Source organism: Delphinus delphis, chromosome X, assembly GCF_949987515.2.
Source record: "Delphinus delphis chromosome X, mDelDel1.2, whole genome shotgun sequence".
Lineage (NCBI taxonomy): Eukaryota > Metazoa > Chordata > Mammalia > Artiodactyla > Delphinidae > Delphinus > Delphinus delphis.
The window spans coordinates 10059459-10078805 of NC_082704.1; the positions used below are offsets into that span (position 1 = coordinate 10059459).

Here is a 19347-nt window from a genome sequence, read left to right on the forward strand (position 1 = left end):
TAGTAATTTACTTTTTAGTATTAAATCTGTTGAAAATGTCTTAGTATGAGAAGGGGAAGATTTAGACAGACCCTTCAGGGAATATATCCTACCTTATTCATACTTTGTGGTGTGACTGCAAAGTCACGATGCTGATTTCATTATATGTGAATGTGGAATTTGTTTTATGACTTTTAAACACATTGTGGCTATGTGAGAGAAAATTTTTTTAAAAACACCTAACATTTGGAATACTTGCTGTTCTTACCTGTATACATGCACGTCCACGTTCTACTGCAGATGGTAAGATGTCTGAGGAAGTGGTCTATCAAGGGCCTTGACCTCAGAGTTACCCTTTTTTAACTTTTTGAACTTAGCACTTTGCCTTATAAGGTCAGAGTGTCCTTTTTTTTTTTTTTTTTTTTTTTTTTTGCGGTACGCGGGCCTCTCACTGTTGTGGCCTCTCCCATTGCGGAGCACAGGCTCCGGGCGCGCAGGCTCAGCGGCCATGGCTCACGGGACCAGCCGCTCCGCGGCATGTGGAATCTTCCCGGACCGGGGCACGAACCCGCGTCCCCTGCATCGGCAGGCAGACTCTCAACCACTGTGCCACCAGGGAAGCCCCAGAGTGTCCTTCTTAATGGTACTGTCTACTTTCCTGGGTGCATGGACTGGTATAAAGCTGTACTTGTACTAGCATTCTACAGAGCTATTCTCCAGTTTCCGGTGAAAACCTTCAAGCTACTGTTTTAAAAGCTAATGTGTATAGTCTTTCAAAATGATTTTATCGTGTTTGAGCTTGAGTTTGGTCCTTGACATCTGTAGATGCCACATGTGAACTTTAGACCATGGTTGACAACATCCTCAAAGAGAATTCAGATGCAGCTCCTTGACACAAGCACCGTCTTCTGTGATTCACTTGAAGGAAGTTTCTTTTAACAGAGGTGCATGTTGTAAACTCTGAGATATTAATTATGTCTGTTGGTCCCAAGAGGTGGTGAATGTTGTCCTGACAGAGTGAAGGTCAAGATGGCTGCTTCCATTTGGATGAACATTCCAAGGCAGGCTCAGGATACACAGCTGCTGGGTGGGAGAGGCCACCTTAATAGTTATGTATTATTAAAATCCTAATTCTAAGTAAGTCAAGTACTCTGATTCTTTATTTTAGGAGACATACTTCTCTTTTGTAAAGGAGCCGACTCAGCAGTTTTCCCCAGGGTGCAAAATCATGAAATTGAGTTAACTAAAGTCCATGTGGAACGTAACGCAATGGTGAGCCTACACCCCCTCCCCCCAGTAGATAGAGAAATGCTAGAGATGACTACGTTTATGGATTGCTATTTAAAGGACTATTGAAATGAATTTTAGCTTATTTTTATGGCCTATTTTTATATTTGGGGATTTTGTAATATTATTTTCCTTATTTTAATATAAAACATCCTGGAGCAAGTTTCTGTTCAGAATTTGCACCCTTTGAAGACTTTTCAAGAACCTTTGTTTTATGTTCTGCTTTTTGTTTGTTTTTTTTCTTAACCCCAAGAGCTATTATTTTGTTATTCCGAACCTAATTGAATGTTAACGCAATGCAATCTGTTGTTTCTTTTTTTTCCCCTTTTTTAACTAAAAAGGAAATTAGTCACAATTTCTCTTTTGTGTGGTAAAGCAAGAGTATTTAAAGAGTGTGTTTTGTTTGTTTGTTTTTATTCATTATTTGGATAACTAGAGATCTCCTACCTTGCTTCTAGGATGGGTATCGGACACTTTGTGTAGCCTTCAAAGAAATTGCTCCAGATGATTATGAAAGAATTAACAGACAGCTCGTAGAGGCAAAAATGGCCTTACAAGACAGAGAAGAAAAAATGGAAAAGGTTTTTGATGAGATTGAGACAAACATGAATTTAATTGGAGCCACTGCAGTGGAAGACAAGTAACTAGAAAATGATATTCTTGTTATTTTAATGACCAGTCATTTAGGGTGGTATCTGTCCAGATTGGTAATTCATTCTCAAGTTTTGAAATCCATGATTCAGCTTTGTCTGTACATCAGATTTTGAACTGTTTGTGGGAATAACTTTTAAGTTAAACATTTGTGACTTAGAAGAATGAATCTGTCATCTCTAAGGCGTTTTGAGTACTTACTAAGCCACCCTTATTTATGCAGGTATTTATGAAGTAGTCTTACTGTGCGTAGGAAGCTTTGTGCTAGAGACACCATTTGAGTTGGTGCTTGGTAGAATGGGTACAATTTTGAAAGACAGATGAGCAGAAGGGAAATTCAAGGTTGAGCAAACAACATGAGAGCTCATTCTAACCTGGTTTAACAGACTAGAGCATATTTTTGCATACTTTAAAATAATTTGCCCTAACCATACAGGCTGAGCTCTGCCAGACATGATTATAGGGCTCCAGAATTGATCTGCTTGAAAAAATAAGTTTTAGATTCTATTTTAGGAGTTTTCTAGAAGCTATGAATGCAAATTGTGAGGCTTAACCCAAACATGAAGTTATAAACATATATTCATTGGAAGGTATTCAAGTTCTAATAGAATTCATTTAGTCTAATTTCATTGTTATTCTCTGACCAAAAGGAATGCAAAGTATCACTCTTCTTCTACCCTTGCCTTTCAGAATAATGCTTAAAATCTCCTTCAGAATGGTTGGCTTTCCTAAACTTCCAGCTCCTCAGGGATGGGGATTCGCTAACTTTCTTCAATACCTCATTAGACCGTGTCTGGCCCTTTCTGTTTTGAACCATGTTAAGTATTTGTATAGTGAGATAGAAAACATAAACTTTCCAAACCTCATTGTTTGAAATGTACTTTAATAAGTAAAACTATGCCAGAAAGAGTATGCTCAGAAATGGTAGAGGATATATAAGAAAAACAACTGTTAAAACATGTCAGGACTCCAGAATTGCTATGAATTATAAGGACATTCTCTTTAACAAGCCTTCTTGTAGAATCTGTGTCAGGAATTTTCAAAGATAACAATGTTTCCTTTGTGTTTCCAGGCTACAAGATCAAGCCGCTGAGACCATTGAAGCCCTGCACGCAGCAGGTCTGAAAGTCTGGGTGCTTACTGGGGACAAGATGGAGACAGCCAAATCTACCTGCTATGCCTGCCGCCTTTTTCAAACCAGCACCGAGCTCTTGGAGCTGACCACCAAAACCATCCAAGAAAGCGAACGGAAAGAAGATCGATTACATGAGTTGTTGATTGAATATCGTAAAAAGTTGCTGCATGAATTTCCTAAAAGTACTAGAAGCCTTAAAAAGTAAGAAAGTACATCAATTCGTTATATTTAGACATTGGTACAGATGTAAATCACAGCTGCTTATGCAGAAGGCTCCGTTTTCTGTAATTTATCAGTCTTTGTTTGCAGGTGCTTTATCCTTGTAAGTTAGAACCTTTCCTGAGGACTTGGCTAATGGCCCATTTGAGATTATTTGGCACTTTCCACCTCTTCTTTCATTTAAAAGAAAACCCTGCCCTCCTCATGCTTTAGAAAAGTGGTTCATTTTCTAAATACTTAGGGTCTGGGTACTTATCATTGGTACTCTGTCCTGGTCCATGTTAAGAAAAAATATTCCTTTTCATGGTCTCTTAAATTGAATGTAATAAAATCAGTCTCTAAAACAGTTTCCATGCAGGTCGAAGTCCTGGAGGCATTTTCTGTGTGAATTTTCATGCCCCAGTGCTCCAAAGGAGACCAAATACTTGATAGCATGGCCACTCGACTGCTTTCAACAAGCTGCTTAGGAAGAACCTGTAGAATCTAAGGTTCTCAAGGAAAGCCACTGATCCACAATAATTCAATACCCAGAGTTACATTTTCCTATACTTGACATTGACCAAGGCCTAGCTTTGTCTAAACCCGTTACTGGAATTTACCTTGGCCGTAAGCAAATCAGTTTCCTCTTCTGGAATGCCACAGGATGTGTCTGCAGTAAATCCAAAGACCCGTAGATAATATTATTTCACATTTCTTAAGTGCCCTCTTTGTTCCAGGAACAACATTAAGCACTTTAAATTATTCTCATTTAATCTTCACAGCAACCCAGTAACACAATCTTATTTTCTTCTTGTTAGAAATAGGGAAACTAAGGCTCAGAGAGATGAAGTGATTTATTCGAGATAACACAGTTAATAAGGTGTAGAGCAAGTCTACCCAATTCCAGAGCCCATGCTTTTAACAACTATGCTCCATCTGTGTCCTCATCACTAGTGTTTAAACAGACTTTAAAAATGAATAGCCCACATTCATGAGGCTATGGCCAATTTTAAAACAGCTGTTGTTCTTCTGTTACTTGGACATCAGTGAGAGTAAACAGGTTTTTATTAATTGCCTATGATAAATGTTTCCTTCCTTTAACCAAATGGTACTTATAAAGGCAGTCCAGATTACATGTGTTTTACTTGCATTTATCTTAGTCTGCTCGGGCTACCATAACGAAATACAAGAGACCAGGTGGCTTAAACAATAGAAACTTATTTCTCACATTTCTGGAGACCAGAAGTATGGGATCAGGGTGCCAACATGGCCGAGTTCTGGTGAGGTCCCCCTTCCTGGCTTGCAGAATGCTGCCCTCTTGCTGTGTCCTTACTTGGCAGAGAGAGAGGAAGCTCTGGTGTCTCTTCCTCTTTTTATAAGGATATTAATCCCATCATCCCATCATAAGGGCCCCACTCTCATGACTTCATCTAAACTTATCTCCCAAAGGCCCCATTTCCAAATATCATCACATTGAGGGTTAGGGCTTCAACATGGGACTTCAGGGGGGACACAATTCAGTCCATAGCACCATTTGGGAGCCCTTGGGCACTTTTGTAAAAGCCAGGGCTTATAGAAAACTGAACTCACCATCTCAACATTCCCTCTTCCTGACTCATCTGGAGTTGGGTACACTCTTTCCCCAAGTTACACAAGCATCAGACACAGGATCCCTTTTGCCAGCTTCTGCTCCTTTGTCCCTTCCACTTCAAATCAGCCACCAAGCCTTACCCATGTCCCACTCTCTCCACTGGCACTCCCCATCAGATTCCTAGTAACTCGTGCCTCAGAGCACGTAAGCCCCTCTGCCAGATGAGTGGTCCTTAGGTATAAAGTACTGCCCATGTCACAGCCCTGCTCAGAAACCTTTAGTGGATCTCTGTTACCCACAGAATCAGGTCGTACCAAAGGCCTCAGGTGACCTTTTCAGTTTATTTTCTTAGTGCACCACACATACATTCCCTCTTTTCTTCACCTCTTTCTGTCCTGTCTTTTAAGTTCCATTTCAGATATCATACCTCACAAAGAAACCATTGTTCTTTCCTGGTGTGTATTTATTGTCCCAATCACTGGATATTAACCTTTTTAAAAACATTTTTACTTTATATTGGAGTATAGTTGACTAACAATGTTGTGTTAGTTTCAGGTGTACAACAAAGTGATTCAGTTATACATATACATGTATCCATTCTTTTCACATATTAACCATTTAGTATCATGTTTGGTTGGGTATATTCTCTCATGTGTGCTTCTGTTACCCCAAGGAGATTTTCTATTCTCCAAAGAAAGATTAGTTAATAATCCTTTCCATTCTTCTATATGGCGTAGTTAGAGACCAAATATTACTTGATTGATTATTGAGCTACTGTTTTCTGCTCATTGTCAGCTCTGTGAATAGGGGAGCAAAGGAGAATGCATGATTGATATCTCTAATTAGTGAATAAAACATGCTCATAATATCATGAAGCAGAATATGAAAGGAAGGAAGGAAGAGGCATATTAGGCTCTCACTATTCATAGTCCATAGAACAGCAGCTCCATTATCACCAGAAGCTTGTTAGAAATGCAAAATCTCATATCCCACCCCAAAACTACTGAATCAGAATGTGTACTTTAACAAGATTCCCAGGAATTTTAACAAGATTCCTTTAAACATTAAGCTTTGAGGAGCATAAAATCAGACAAATGAATCTATTGTATAACGATGAGATCCTGCTATGTTTAATACATCTACTGCAGCGGTTCTCAAATGGCACCCAAGATTTCCTGAGCAGAAATTGATTAATCGGTGTTTTTTTTGTTAATTGCAAAAAAAAAATTAAAATGTTAATTGGTAGAATTTTCTCAATTGTAAGTTTTCCCCCATATGTTTTTCTTAAATACTTGGCACCTGTTATATATATATACTTTTTTTAATAAATTTATTTATATTTTATTTTTGGCTGCGTTGGGTCTTTGTTGCTGCTCGCAGGCTTTCTCTAGTTGTGAATGGGGCTACTCTTGGTTGCGGTGTGCGGGCTTCTCATTGCGGTGGCTCCTCTTGTTGCAGAGCAGGGCTCTAGGCGTGCGGGCTCAGTAGTTGCAGCACACGGGCTTAGTTGCTCCACGGCATGTGGAATCTTCCCGGACCAGGGCTTGAACCCGTGTCCCCTGCATTGGCAGGCGGATTCCTAACCACTGAGCCACCAGGGAAGTCCAGCACCTGTTATATTTGTCTTTCCTGGCAACTAATACTACTTCATCCTGGCTATACAGGAGAATCACCTATGGAGTCTTTTAAAACATGCCTATATGTAACCAAGCCCTGCCCAAGATACCCTGATTTAATTTGTCTGTGGGTAAACCTAAGACATGGGCTTTTTTTCAAGCTGCCCAGATGACTCTCATGGGAAGGCTATGGTTGAAAACCACTAGTCTAGTATAAAATGATACTTATTTAAGGAACATATATCATTATTGTATGCTATTCTTTAATGAACACTATGTCTTTTTAGTAGTCCATCATATTTGAGAAGCCAGGTCTATGGATAGGTTTTGTCATTCGGGCAAAGATATTAAGAATATCTTCTGTGATTTGTATACCCCAAAGCCATTTTGTCTTTTCCCTGCATTGTTAAGCAGTTTTCAGATTGACTGATGATTTGTCTTCATATCAGAGTTTGATGGAACTGTAATTTCCAAAATTCACCTTGAGTTTCTTATATGGAGACTGGCTGCTAGAAGTCCATTATTTTTATATTTAGAACTTAGTGCCATCTATATGGGCAGCTTGAGTCTCAAAGATGTGATAGAAAGTCTCTGTTGTGTCATTAATAGGGTCGGTTGCTTCTTTAGAATTTACACGTCCAGGAACCAGATTGATGATAACCCTCCTCTGAGTGGTTTTTTAAAGTTCCTAAATAGCAATGTATAGTAGCTTCAAATATAGCATTGTTTTTCTTTTTCAGAGCATGGACAGAACATCAGGAATATGGATTAATCATTGATGGCTCCACGTTATCTCTCATATTAAATTCTAGTCAAGACTCTGGTTCTAACAATTACAAAAGCATTTTCCTACAAATTTGTATGAAGTGCACTGCAGTGCTCTGCTGTCGGATGGCACCGTTACAGAAAGCCCAGGTAACTGAATGTTAGTTAATGTTCCATTCTGGGTACTTCTGTACGCATATGTGCAAATGTTCACTTTTAATTTTCTTCAAAGAGCCCTGAGTACCTTATTATATTTTCCCTGGATTCTTCCTCTACGTGGTCCAACTCAGAAGTCTTCCCACCGATTTGAATTAAACCTGTGCTTCACCTTTTTGTCTCCTCAAGCTGGCTGTCTAATTCCTCACCTTGCAGACTTCTCTAATGAGTGCTTGGTGCCTGCTGCCTTCATCCCACTGCTCCTGGCTCCACTATTCCATTAGCCCCATGCATTCTTTCTTCTCACCTTACTCTGCTGCATCTCCTGGAGGAGAGCAGTGACCTCCTTGCTGAACCCGTTGTGTTGTCTTTCGTTTTCTCCTCATTTCTCCACTGCAGTTGACACTGCCAGTTATGTCCTCCTTTAAACTCTCCTCCCTTGGTTTCTGTGATGGTCCACGGTCCTTTTTTTTTTCCCTTCTTGGCAACCTAGTGTCTTTCTATTTTGTTTCATCCTGTGTCTTCTCCCTAATTGTCAGTTTTTTGGGGGGGCTATGTCTTCCCTCGGCTCTTCACTTACATCCTATCTCTCTGGATAAGCACATCCATTTCTATGACTTCCATTGATGATATATCTCTCGTCCTGACTTTTCCTTTTTGTTAAGTCTCATATTTCTAGCTGCCTGCTAGACGGCTCTATATGGATTCCCCACTGTAACATTAAATTCTAGTATCCAAGACAGATATTATAATTTTCTCCTTCAGGCCAGTTTGTTTTATCCCTTATCTTTATTATTCCTGTTACCAGTGACATTTTTCTTTGGCTCCCTAAGTCTCCAAACTGCCTTTGATCCTTTTCTTCTCACTCACTCCATATATAGTCACCATGTCCTACTGATCCTACCTTTTGTCATAGCTCTCATTGTGGTGCCACCTTGTTAAACCTTTTATCTCCATCTTAGTGCAAGCAAGACCTTAGGACTTTACACACAGGCTATTTGATTTAATCTTCTCATTAGTCTCCTTGCTTTCACCCTTCCCCATTCCATCTCTTTCCCCATACTCCCAAATTAATCTTGTTAAAACAGTACTTCCCCCATCATATATTCTCTCTCAGAACCTTTCAGTAGTTTCCTAGTCCCTTAGGATGAAGGGCAGATGATTCAATATGGTACTCGGGGCCACCCCTGTCGACCCTTTCAATGTGTCCGTACATATTTTGTGTCCACCACCACTCTCACGTCCAGCGAGAATCATCCACTCCTGTTGGTTGTTCCCCCTTTGTGTCCCTTCCACGTGCCATGCTCACACCAACTTCTAAAGCTTCCCTCATATAATTTCCTCATCTGGAATTCCCTCTGAATTCCTCTTGGCCTAACAAAAGTTTTACTCCTAATAAAACCCAATGCAGGGGCAACCTCGGGTGTCTTGTCTTTTCCAGCTCCTCTTGCTCGCATTGATCTACTTCACCTTGCTTCCTTGTACTCACTGAGTCTCGGGAACCTTAGAATCTCAGGTACACACCTTTTCACTTCTGCGTACACTGTATTCTTTTATATGTGTTGGTCTTGCTTCTTCCCGTCCCTCAGCTGCTTGCTCTAGACCTAGCGGATGGCGCTGTGTCTTTGCCTTCTCCTTCACACACCCTGCCCCCTACCTCGCACATGCATGCACGCATGCACAAGCACACAGCCCATCCTAATTTAGGGCATTGTCTGCCTTCTTCTCACTTTCAATTTCCATCACAATCAGGTGCTCTTCTTTTCGTCAACCATAAGAGCCTTGGTTAGCCCCAGCTGGGGAAGCAGATCCTATCAGAACAGTATACATAGAAATCTGTCCCTTTAGTCAAAGGCAATACCTCTTTCCCTTTTTTTTCCTCCTATATTCATTGTCTGCTGCTCAAATTGCTCACCTGGGTTCTAACTTCTCCACTGCCCAGGACAGTATCTGAATTCCTAACACTGTGCTGCTTCTCTCACCCAGACTATGGAGCCCCCTGTGGTTCAGTCCTTAGTCTGTTTTATTTCCCTCACTATCATCACCTCTTCCAGGATATCACCTACTCATCTGTCATGGCCACATAGGTGATTTTCATTCTTATATATTTATTTGATTGATTGATTGATTTTTGGGGGGCTGCATTGGGTCTTAGTTGCTGCACACGGGATCTTCGTTGAGGCATGCAGGATCTTTCCTTGCGGCGTGCGGGTTTTCTCTCTCTTGTTGAGGCGTGCGAGCTCAGTAATTGTGACGTGCGGGCTTAATTGCCCCGCGGCATATGGGATCTTAGTTCCCTGACCAGGGATCAAACCCACGTCCCCTGCATTGGAAGGCGGATTCTTTACCACTGGACCACCAGGGAAGTCCCCACATAGGTGATTTTCAAGTCACTTCTCCAATCCCAATCTTTGGAGTTCTACTTTACTTCTCCAGTTGCTTACTGAGCACATGTTCTTGGGTGTGTCATTGTCACCTCAGCTCAGCCTTCTCTAGAGCCCAAATTGTCATTTTCCTTGTCTTTTTTTTTTTTTTGGCTGCGTTGGGTCTCCATTGCTGCACGCGGGCTTCTCATTGCGGTGGCTTCTCTTGTTGCGGAGCACAGGCTCTAGGTCCACGGACTCAGTAGTTGTGGCTTGTGGGCTCTGGAGCACAGGCTCAGTAGCTGTGTAGCACGGGCTTAGCTGCTCCACAGCATGTGGGATCTTCCCAGACTAGGGCTCGAACCCTTGTACCCTGCATTGGCAGGCAGATTCTTAACCACTGCGCCACCAGGGAAGTCCCTTTACATCTATTACTGAGCTCACTATACTTCTAGGTCTTTAGATTCAAAACCTTGACGTCCCCCATGCTTTACCCTTCCGTGTGGTCTCAGTCACCAAATTCTGTCCATTTTCTAGTACACTGTCTTTTCCATGTCTTTCTTTCCATTACTTTCCAGGTCCAGGACTTAAACAGCTCATTGAACTCCATGTGGACTAACTTCTCTCTTTGCCTGCAGTCTGGCCTTTTCTTCCCATTTCTCCTGCACCCTGTTGCCACTTTCATAATATTGCTCCCTGTTGATGTGGCCCCATATATACCTATCCATGTCCCCTGTACAAAAACTCATTGGTCTGGTCAAACCAGATCTGTTTTCTAAGCATATACTGTACTTAACTGGCTGTGTGCCTTAGAACATGCTATGCTCTTCCCTTTCCGTGGGATACTGCTCCAACCCCCTTTTCCCCATCCATGCACATCTTACCAGTCTTTTATGATTTAGATCAAACCACCCTTCCTTCTATAAAATCATTTCTGATCATTCTGGCATGTAGTGTCCTCTCCCTTCTCTGACATCACGGGCCTTCTTATGTGGACAACTTAGATGACAGTGTTATATATTCCCTTGCATAGGTATTGTGTGTTGTTATCTTGTATCGTTAATCTGATTATCTGATATTATTGTATCCATTCCCCATTATATGCTTCTTGAGGTATGAAACCAAGCGGTATATCCTTTCTGGATATTTGCACTTTGCTTTTGCACATTGTATTGCATGTAGTTATAGTTGATCAATAAATAGTTTTTGGTAAATTGATTTCTTTTTTGTGAAGCTATCTAGAGATTGAAGAGAAGTTCTTAATCCAGGTGACCTGGGACTCGGTAAAAAAAAACTCCCATGTTTATCTACCTAGATCTTTCATGGTTTTATGGTCCATGACAATATATCCTTTTATCTTTCCACAAGGACAAGCTTTCATCTTTTTAAATCTATGTTTTCATGCAGAAGCTGTCACCCTTGATAATTTTATTGCCTTCCCTGGCTGCATTTTTCTTCCTTGTAGTTTAAATCATTACTGCATACAGTATAACAAGTGCAATTAGTTTAACCAGTATTGTAGCCCATTAAACACAAGTTTACTTTTGTGGATGACTCACTTACAGATTATTTCTGACACTCTTATAAAGTTTTTAAAAAGAACCAAGTTGAGGTGAAGGATTGGGAGAAAGCCGGCATTTCATAGTAACATCATTTTTGTGTCAAATGGATTGGATGTAGGGGTTTTGGGTTATGTTGTTTTATACAACTAAAACCTGACTGAATTTTGTTTAAAGAAAAGACTGCAGGATGGTTTTGCCTCGTATAAATTTTTTTAATCAGTTATCTGAAAATGGATTTTATTTATGTTACCTGGTGAAAGCCATTGTGGGTACAAAATTTTTGCAAGGCATTATTTAACTACTGAATTACATAAGCTTTTTAAAAGCTGCTAGATTCCAAGGGGTTTTGAGGGTTGACACATAAAGCAGTCATTATCTAAAACATACGGTGGGAGGACAGCGGCTTACCCAATACTCTTCCCACAAGTAACTCTGCCAGAAGAACATTTCTTTTATTCAATACTTACCATGAACACAGCATTGAGCTGCACTGTGCCATCGACACATCTTTAAGAGACACTCAGGGAATAATGACAGCCTTTATACACATATCTCGGGCATCTTTATGCAAAGCTCATCACCTTAAGGCGCCCCCTTTTGAAATGCAGCTACCTGTATGAGAGATCATATCATATCATATTGGGCACTGGGTGATTTAGTAAAGTTTCGTCAGCAGCTAGATGGAAATAAGGGTTGGCATGCACCGAGGGGAGGTGGGAGTGTCAGCAGGGAGGAGAGAGGGAGCGGTAACCAAAAACATTGTCCTCTCACTGCCCACTTTTGTCCTGGTAGCCCCATGCATGTCTCCCCAAATAGGCTCTCTGGTCTCCACTTTCTCTCATTCAGTACGTGATCTGAAAGGACACAGGAAGCAATGACAAAAGAGGGAAGCGTGCTGACCTCTAATATAGGTATGAGGCATGGTTTTTGACAGTTCATACATTCGCAAAACCAGAAACAAGTGGGCGCCGGTATTACATTTTGAAAAGCTGTGTTCTTCTGCCCCTGAGAATTCAAGACTGGTTGTACTTATATGCACAAGCTACCTTTCTGTTTGAAGGCCTCCATTTACAAGTGTGAATGAGGCAAATACCCACAATGTAGTACAATCTCACATTCTGCTTTGACCTTTTCTATACCTCTTTTGTATTTAATGTTTAGATTGTGAGAATGGTGAAGAATTTAAAAGGCAGCCCAATAACACTGTCGATAGGTGATGGTGCCAATGATGTTAGTATGATCTTGGAATCCCATGTGGGCATAGGTAAGAAACATCTAATGAGATGGCAGCTGTAAGGTATCAGTATTGCTTTTAGGTAGAGTGGTCTTATTATTCTAGAGATTGTTTTGGTTGCTCATCTTGAATCCGAATTTGGGAATGATCATTGTTTATCAAAAGAAGGTCCTCATCGGATCGTGGAATATGTCCATGCCAAAGTCCTACCCATGGTGGGAATGTAGCAACACAAAGTTGGAGGATATTATTATATTAGCCAAGTAAAGTGAATTTCCCAAACCTACTAGCCATGCAGTTGATCATTTAGCTCTCACTTTTGACAGCATGCATGAAATTTTATTGATTTTTCGCCCCTGGCCAGATCGCCTGCTTATGTTGCTGCACTATATCTTTTGAGATCTGTAACTGTTTGGGACTGAGAGACGATAATTGGCTGGCTGATTCTCCACATGGCAATATCTCTGCATGGCGGTTTGGGCTGTAGTGGTGAATTTACATGTCGGCATGCAACAACAGCTTCTCTAAAACCTGCACCCTTTCTTCCCCTGCCAGGCTGCTGGGAGGCAATCCTAACACCCCAGCAAGTGCTTTTTTGGTGGGCGAGAAATAATGGAAATAGTATCTTGGGGATTATTGTACCACAGTTTGGATTCCCAAATTCTTTCCATTTGCAAGTAACCCTACTTAGTGTGGAACTCTAGTTCAACTCATTGGTTATTGACTGTGGAAATGGCCTAAAGCTGCTTGAGCTCATGGAGTACTAGGACTGCTACTCAGCCTTGCAGGACATTTGGTCTTGTCTAAAACGTCCATAGCACATTTGGTCCATGCAGAAGGTCCTTGAAATTTGGTCCTGTCCAAAACCATTTGGCATGGACCAAACATGCTCGTGGACATTTTGGACCGGACCAGATTTCAAAGACCTTTTGGCATGGACCAGCTGTCTTATAGTCCAAATGTCTTGACGTTTTGGACAGGACCAAATTTCAAGGATCTTTGGTGTGAACCAACTGCCTTATGAACATTTTGGACCGGAGCAAGTGTTTGCCAACCACTACTCAGTATCATTCAATATAAGGACTTAACCATCTCATTATAACTCTTCAGTTTTGAGCTCTTAGACCATAATCCCCAGGTCTCTGAGTTGCTTTAGTATGGCATCTAGTCTGGTGCCATGCATGATTAATCACTTACTAAATAAGTACCTTTAAAATAATTTTCAGATTTAACTATTTCCTCAGGATAATTTTTGCCTTATAACGATTAAAATAATGATTCTATTAATTATTTTATGTTTTGTTATAAATAGGTAATTGTCAATTAAACATAATTTTACTTTTTATTGGTAAGTCTCACTGTCACTGTTGAAAGCACTTTTTGCTTAAGAAAGCAAATCTAAACTATTCAACTGAACTATACATGTAAGCAAGTAAAAAATACGAAAGTAACAAGTCAGGTGGTTACTTATTCTATAAAAATACTCACCCTATAGAGATTTTTCTTTTTTTAGGTATCAAAGGCAAAGAAGGTCGCCAAGCAGCCAGAAATAGTGATTATTCTGTCCCAAAGTTTAAACATTTAAAGAAACTGCTGTTGGCTCACGGACACCTATATTATGTGAGAATAGCACACCTTGTACAGTATTTCTTCTATAAGGTATGTGATGAAATACTTGTGATTTAACTTATGACTATTTAACCCAGCATTGGCTCAGCTTGGTTGTAGGTATCTTTTCCTTCTTTTTTCATGTTTCTTTTACTGTCTTAGTACTGAAATTTGTGGTCAGCAAAACAGAGGCAGTCTATTTAACGAATCAGAAACCAGAAATTCCTTTTAATGCAAGAGATTTGAGATGAAAATTTTTAAGTCAACTTTCTTAAAGTATAGTTTAAATACAGTACAATGTACCCATTAAATGTTTACAGTTCAATTTTGACAAATGTATGCATCCATGTGGCTACCACCCGAACCAAATATAGACGATTTCTGTCACCCCAGAAAGTTTACTTGTGCTCCTTTCCAGTCTTCTCCACCCCTGCACCAAACAACGACTAATCTGATTTACATTACTCTGTGATATACAGTAACGTATATGGCGTATAGCACATAAATTTAGATATAATTTATGCAACATACGCATTAGGTTTGCCTGTTTTAGACATGTACCAGAACTTGATCTCCTGTCCTATGTTCTATTCTATATAGTTTTTAAAAGTTTTTTTCACTTTTTGTTTTGAGATAATTTCATACTTTTTAAAAGTTGCAAAATTAGTGAAATCTCATATACTCTTTGCCCAGCTTTGCCAACTGTTAACACCTTAGATAACACACAACATAGTTACCAAGATCAGTAAATTGATGTTAATTGGCACATTATTAACTAGTCTATATACTGTACTGGAATTTTGCTAATGGTCCCACAGATTTTCTTTTTGTGGTCCATTTCAGGCTCATGCTTGCGTTTAAGGATCATGATCTCCTTAGTCTTCTTTAACCTAGAATAGTTCCTGTCTTTTTTGTCCTAATGATCTTAACATGTATGAAGAGTGCTGGCCAGTTAGTTTGTAGAATGTCCCTCAATTTGGGTTTGTCTAATGTTTGCCTATATTAGACTCAGGTTTTGCATTTGGGCACAATTACCACAGAAGCGCTATTGCAACCTGCTGAATGCATCATATCCGGAGGCACATGTTGTCAGTATGTCTCATGATAATGTCAACTTTGATAAGCTGGTTCAGATGGTGTTCTGAGGGTCTCAAGACCCCTCATTTTTGCTCTGTGTAGTTTCACTTGAAAAGAGCATTCTCCTGTTAAAGTAGATATTTTATTCTATGTTGAAATTCATTACTATCATTGTTCATTCTGTTACTCAAATTGTCACAGATTTGGTGCCTGTTTCCTTTCACCATGTCCCCATCATTTTTAAATTTTTATTTTATTGTGATAACCCTTAACATGAGCTCTATGCACTTAACAGATTATTAAGTATATGGTACAGTATTGTTAAGTACAACAGATCTCTAGTACTTACTCGTCTTGCACAACTAAAACTGTATACCCATTGAGTAGCAACTCTCCGTTCCTCCCTCCTCACCCCTTCCCCCTCCCCCGGCCCTAACCTTTTTTGAAGTCTTGTTTATTTTCTGGTACCACATGATGTTCTAGGCTCCTCTTGTATTTTTCTTGCAATTCAATGGCAAGAGGCATTCAGACTTTTCTGCAAGGATCACTTATTCCTTTCCATTATTCGCAAATGGTATTTAGAAATCAAGATCTGGGTGCTAGTCGTGCTCATCGCTACTGAGCTGAAGTTGTTGGGCTGAAATTAAAGGTATCTGTATAAACTCAATACTTGAACTCAGTTTATACAGATACCTTTGATTAAATCCGGCAGCACAAGATTCATTGTAACCTTTCCCTTTTCCATTTAGTAACTCCTTTCTTCAGTGGTGAGAAACCTGGTTCTCATCCTCATAGTGTTTATTTATTTGCTAAGTCCTCAAGTACACTTAAAGTAGTTCCAGAATTGCTACTCATACTCCTGTGAGAAACAAATCTAACTTGAGAAATATATTTGTGAGCACTTGTTTTTGTCTTTAGTCTTAGAGAATGTAGTCAAAACGCTGTTTCCAAAGTTACTTTTTTTTTTCCTTTTCCACCATTTCAGTGTGGTTATGTTATTTATATAGTTAAGGTTTGTGGGGCCTTGGACTCAGTAACTTAACAGCCCCACGTGGGGATGGATGGTTATTCTCTCTTACCTCCCCTTAATAGGAGAGCCTGTGAAGATTTGCCATACAGATCTGCCTAGCAATCTGATCCTATTCCAGAAGCTTGGTTTCCCTCTTTAAGATTTTGGCCTGCAATTCAAGCAACTGCCACCAGATGGAAGGAATGCTCTGTTAAGAAGAACAAAACAAGCATTAAAATAGCTAATATTTACCAGTGGTCAGTAATTTACATATCCTGGTTCCCAATTTAGGAGATTATTTATGTAGATGCCCTCTGTCTTCATTAGGATCTCTATGCCCATTATCATCTTAGTTACTGACTTAGCAATATTCCTTTTTAAGTGCTGCCTTTTGTCCCAAGATGATTTCTGATACCTTTGACCGTCTTTGGCTGCCTTCCTCTTATCTTGCCATTGCATCTTCAACTTGTTGCCCGCCCCTGGAGTACTGCAGTGACAGGTCTTCCTGCTTTCTATTTCTCCATTCGCTCCTCCTTGCATAATTCAGCCAGGTTAATGTTTAGAAAATACCACTTTTCAACTTGTCCTCCAGAAACTCCACTCTCCATTGTCTTAAGAGTTAGTCTGGCTTTTAAGGCACTCCACAGTCTGACCCTGCCCTACCTTATATGTTTAAAATACATATGGCCTTACCTTGGTTCCTGCTATCACCGTATCCTATTCATCTGTAACACCTAGTTCAAAGTCTAACTTCTTTATTCATTCAATCAACAAATATGTTTGAATGTGTTACCATGTGCCAAGCATCGTTTCAGGCGCTTGAGAATTCATAATGGAATAAGACAGGCAAAGTCCCTGTTTTCATGGAACTGTTATTCTAATGGGAGGGTCAGACCTCCCCTTCCCACAAAACACCCCCATAATCCACACCAAGCACTGCCTCTTCCAACCTCAGAACACTTCTTTTATGTACATAAATTATGACTCTAGAAAGGCTACAGACAGTATTTTGCATTCTGCCAGAACTGTTACATACGAATGAGTGTTGCCCTTCCAGGTGCTAACCTTGGGAGCTCCGATACTCTGGTGCTGTAGGACTTATTCAAAATACATGTAGCAGTTTTCTGTAGAAATGTCCTCCAGAGCCTGCAGTATATATTTACCTAAATATCCTCAGCTGCGGCAGTTGTTCATGCTTTAAGGATCCATTGGATTTTTAAAACGGCCTCAAGTCTCCCAGCCTGGTAAATTAGCCAAGTGAGAATGTGTGAGAGAAGGAAAGAGACTGGTTTTTTGACATGGCTCAAAAATGGGCTATTGGGCGTGAGCCATGGCCGCTGAGACTGTGCGTCTGGAGCCTGTGCTCCGCATCAGGAGAGGCCACAACAGTGAGAGGCTCGTGTACCGCAAAAAAAAAAAAAAAAAAAAAAAAAAAAAAGGGCTATTGGGGACTTCCCTGCTGGTGCAGTGGTTAAGAATATCTGCCTACAAGAGGGAAGAGATATGGGAACATATGTATATGTATAACTGATTCACTTTGTTATAAAGCAGAAACTAACACACCATTGTAAAGCAATTATACCCCAATAAAGATGTTAAAAAAAAAAAAAAGAATATCTGCCTAGCAATGCAGGGGACATGGGTTCAAGCCCTGGTCCGGGAAGATCCCACATGTCGTGGAGCAGCTAAGTCCGTGCGCCGCAACTACTGAGCCTGCGCTCCAGAGCCCACAAGCCACAACTACTGAGCCCACGTGCCACAACTACTGAAGCCTGCGCACCCTAGAGCCCGTGATCCACAACAAGAGAAGCCACTGCAATGAGAAGGCCGTGGACCGCAACAAAGAGTAGCCCCCGCTCACCGTATCTAGAGAAAGCCCGTGCGCAGCAATGAAGACCCAACGCAGCCAAAAATAAATAAATTTATTTATTTAAAAAAATATAGAGCTATTGAAGGTGCTGCCCTAAGAGAAATCCAGAGACACCATGAACAAGTGACAGCAGCGCTGAAATACAGTCACAGCCTATATTGAAGGACAGCACTCATTTGAAAATATTAGTTCTGGTGGTTTTGCCTGAAGATGTTAATTTTAGTATTTATCTTCTTACCTAGTGGCTTTTTCTGCCTTATGAATTCTTAGCTTGTATTTTTTTAGTATGTTTGTTTTTAGTGTTCTCCCAGTTAAATCCCTTAGAAGTAAGAAGTTTTGTTTTTTGTATCACCCACAGCGTCATCTTTACATATAGTAGGTGATCAATAATAACAGTTAATTGTTTGATGAGGCAGTAACAAAGGCAGTAAAGCATTAGTTGATACTTGTTCGTGTCAATATACACTATAATTTCCTGACTACTTATTGGCATTAACTGACTTTTAAATATAGACTTACAGCTTTATGTCAGTCTACTTTGTGATGATTTTGCAAACCCACTTGGCATTTAAGGTACAGTACCATTAAGTGTTCATATTATATGAGCTCATTTCTTCCCTACAAGAATAGCAAGAGGGTCTCATAAAGTAAGTGAGGTCCTCTTCTGCCTTGGTAGGGCAAAAGTTGGTATTAATATGTATGTAATTATTTGTTTTGAATTGTTTCCTTACAACTCTGGAGTAGAAGTTTATTGCATTGTGACATTAGAAGGACTTAGGACTGCCTGTAGACTATCTGGAGTAGAGTTTCCTGTTTTACTTTAGAAAGTTGATCAAGTGAAAAGCATTAACCCTTTTCTTCATTTTTTTTTTCCAGAACCTTTGTTTCATTTTGCCACAATTTTTGTACCAGTTCTTCTGTGGATTCTCACAACAGGTTTGTTTCCCTAGGTATTTCTTGTAATGTAGTTTTTTTGTTTGTTTTTTTTTGTTGTTGTTTTTTGTTTAAATTTATTTTATTGAAGTATAGTTGATTTTCAAGGTTGTGTTAGTTTCTGGTGTAGAGCAAGGTGATTCAGCAATACATACATATAATAGTTTTCACAGAAATGTTAGGGTTTTTTTTAAATTATTTTTTATTGTATTTTATTTTAATTTATTTTTTATGTCAATCCCACTGTCCCAATTCATACCACCACCACCACCACCACCCCCCACCACGACTTTCCCCCCTTGGTGTCCATATG

The 19347-nt window shown here is 40.0% G+C and overlaps 1 protein-coding gene across 2 annotated transcripts in view; it reads left to right on the top strand.

Annotated features, from left to right (window-relative positions):
* The window catches only part of ATP11C (ATPase phospholipid transporting 11C), a 169191-nt gene that overhangs the window by 113892 nt on the left and 35952 nt on the right, over positions 1-19347 (top strand). For both annotated transcript variants that reach the window (XM_060001975.1, XM_069540323.1), the window contains exons 17-23: positions 1148-1251; positions 1725-1906; positions 2990-3253; positions 7198-7372; positions 12465-12567; positions 14051-14196; positions 18978-19037. In XM_060001975.1, the coding sequence (XP_059857958.1) occupies positions 1148-1251; positions 1725-1906; positions 2990-3253; positions 7198-7372; positions 12465-12567; positions 14051-14196; positions 18978-19037 (1034 nt within the window). The remainder of the gene's footprint in view (positions 1-1147; positions 1252-1724; positions 1907-2989; positions 3254-7197; positions 7373-12464; positions 12568-14050; positions 14197-18977; positions 19038-19347) is intronic.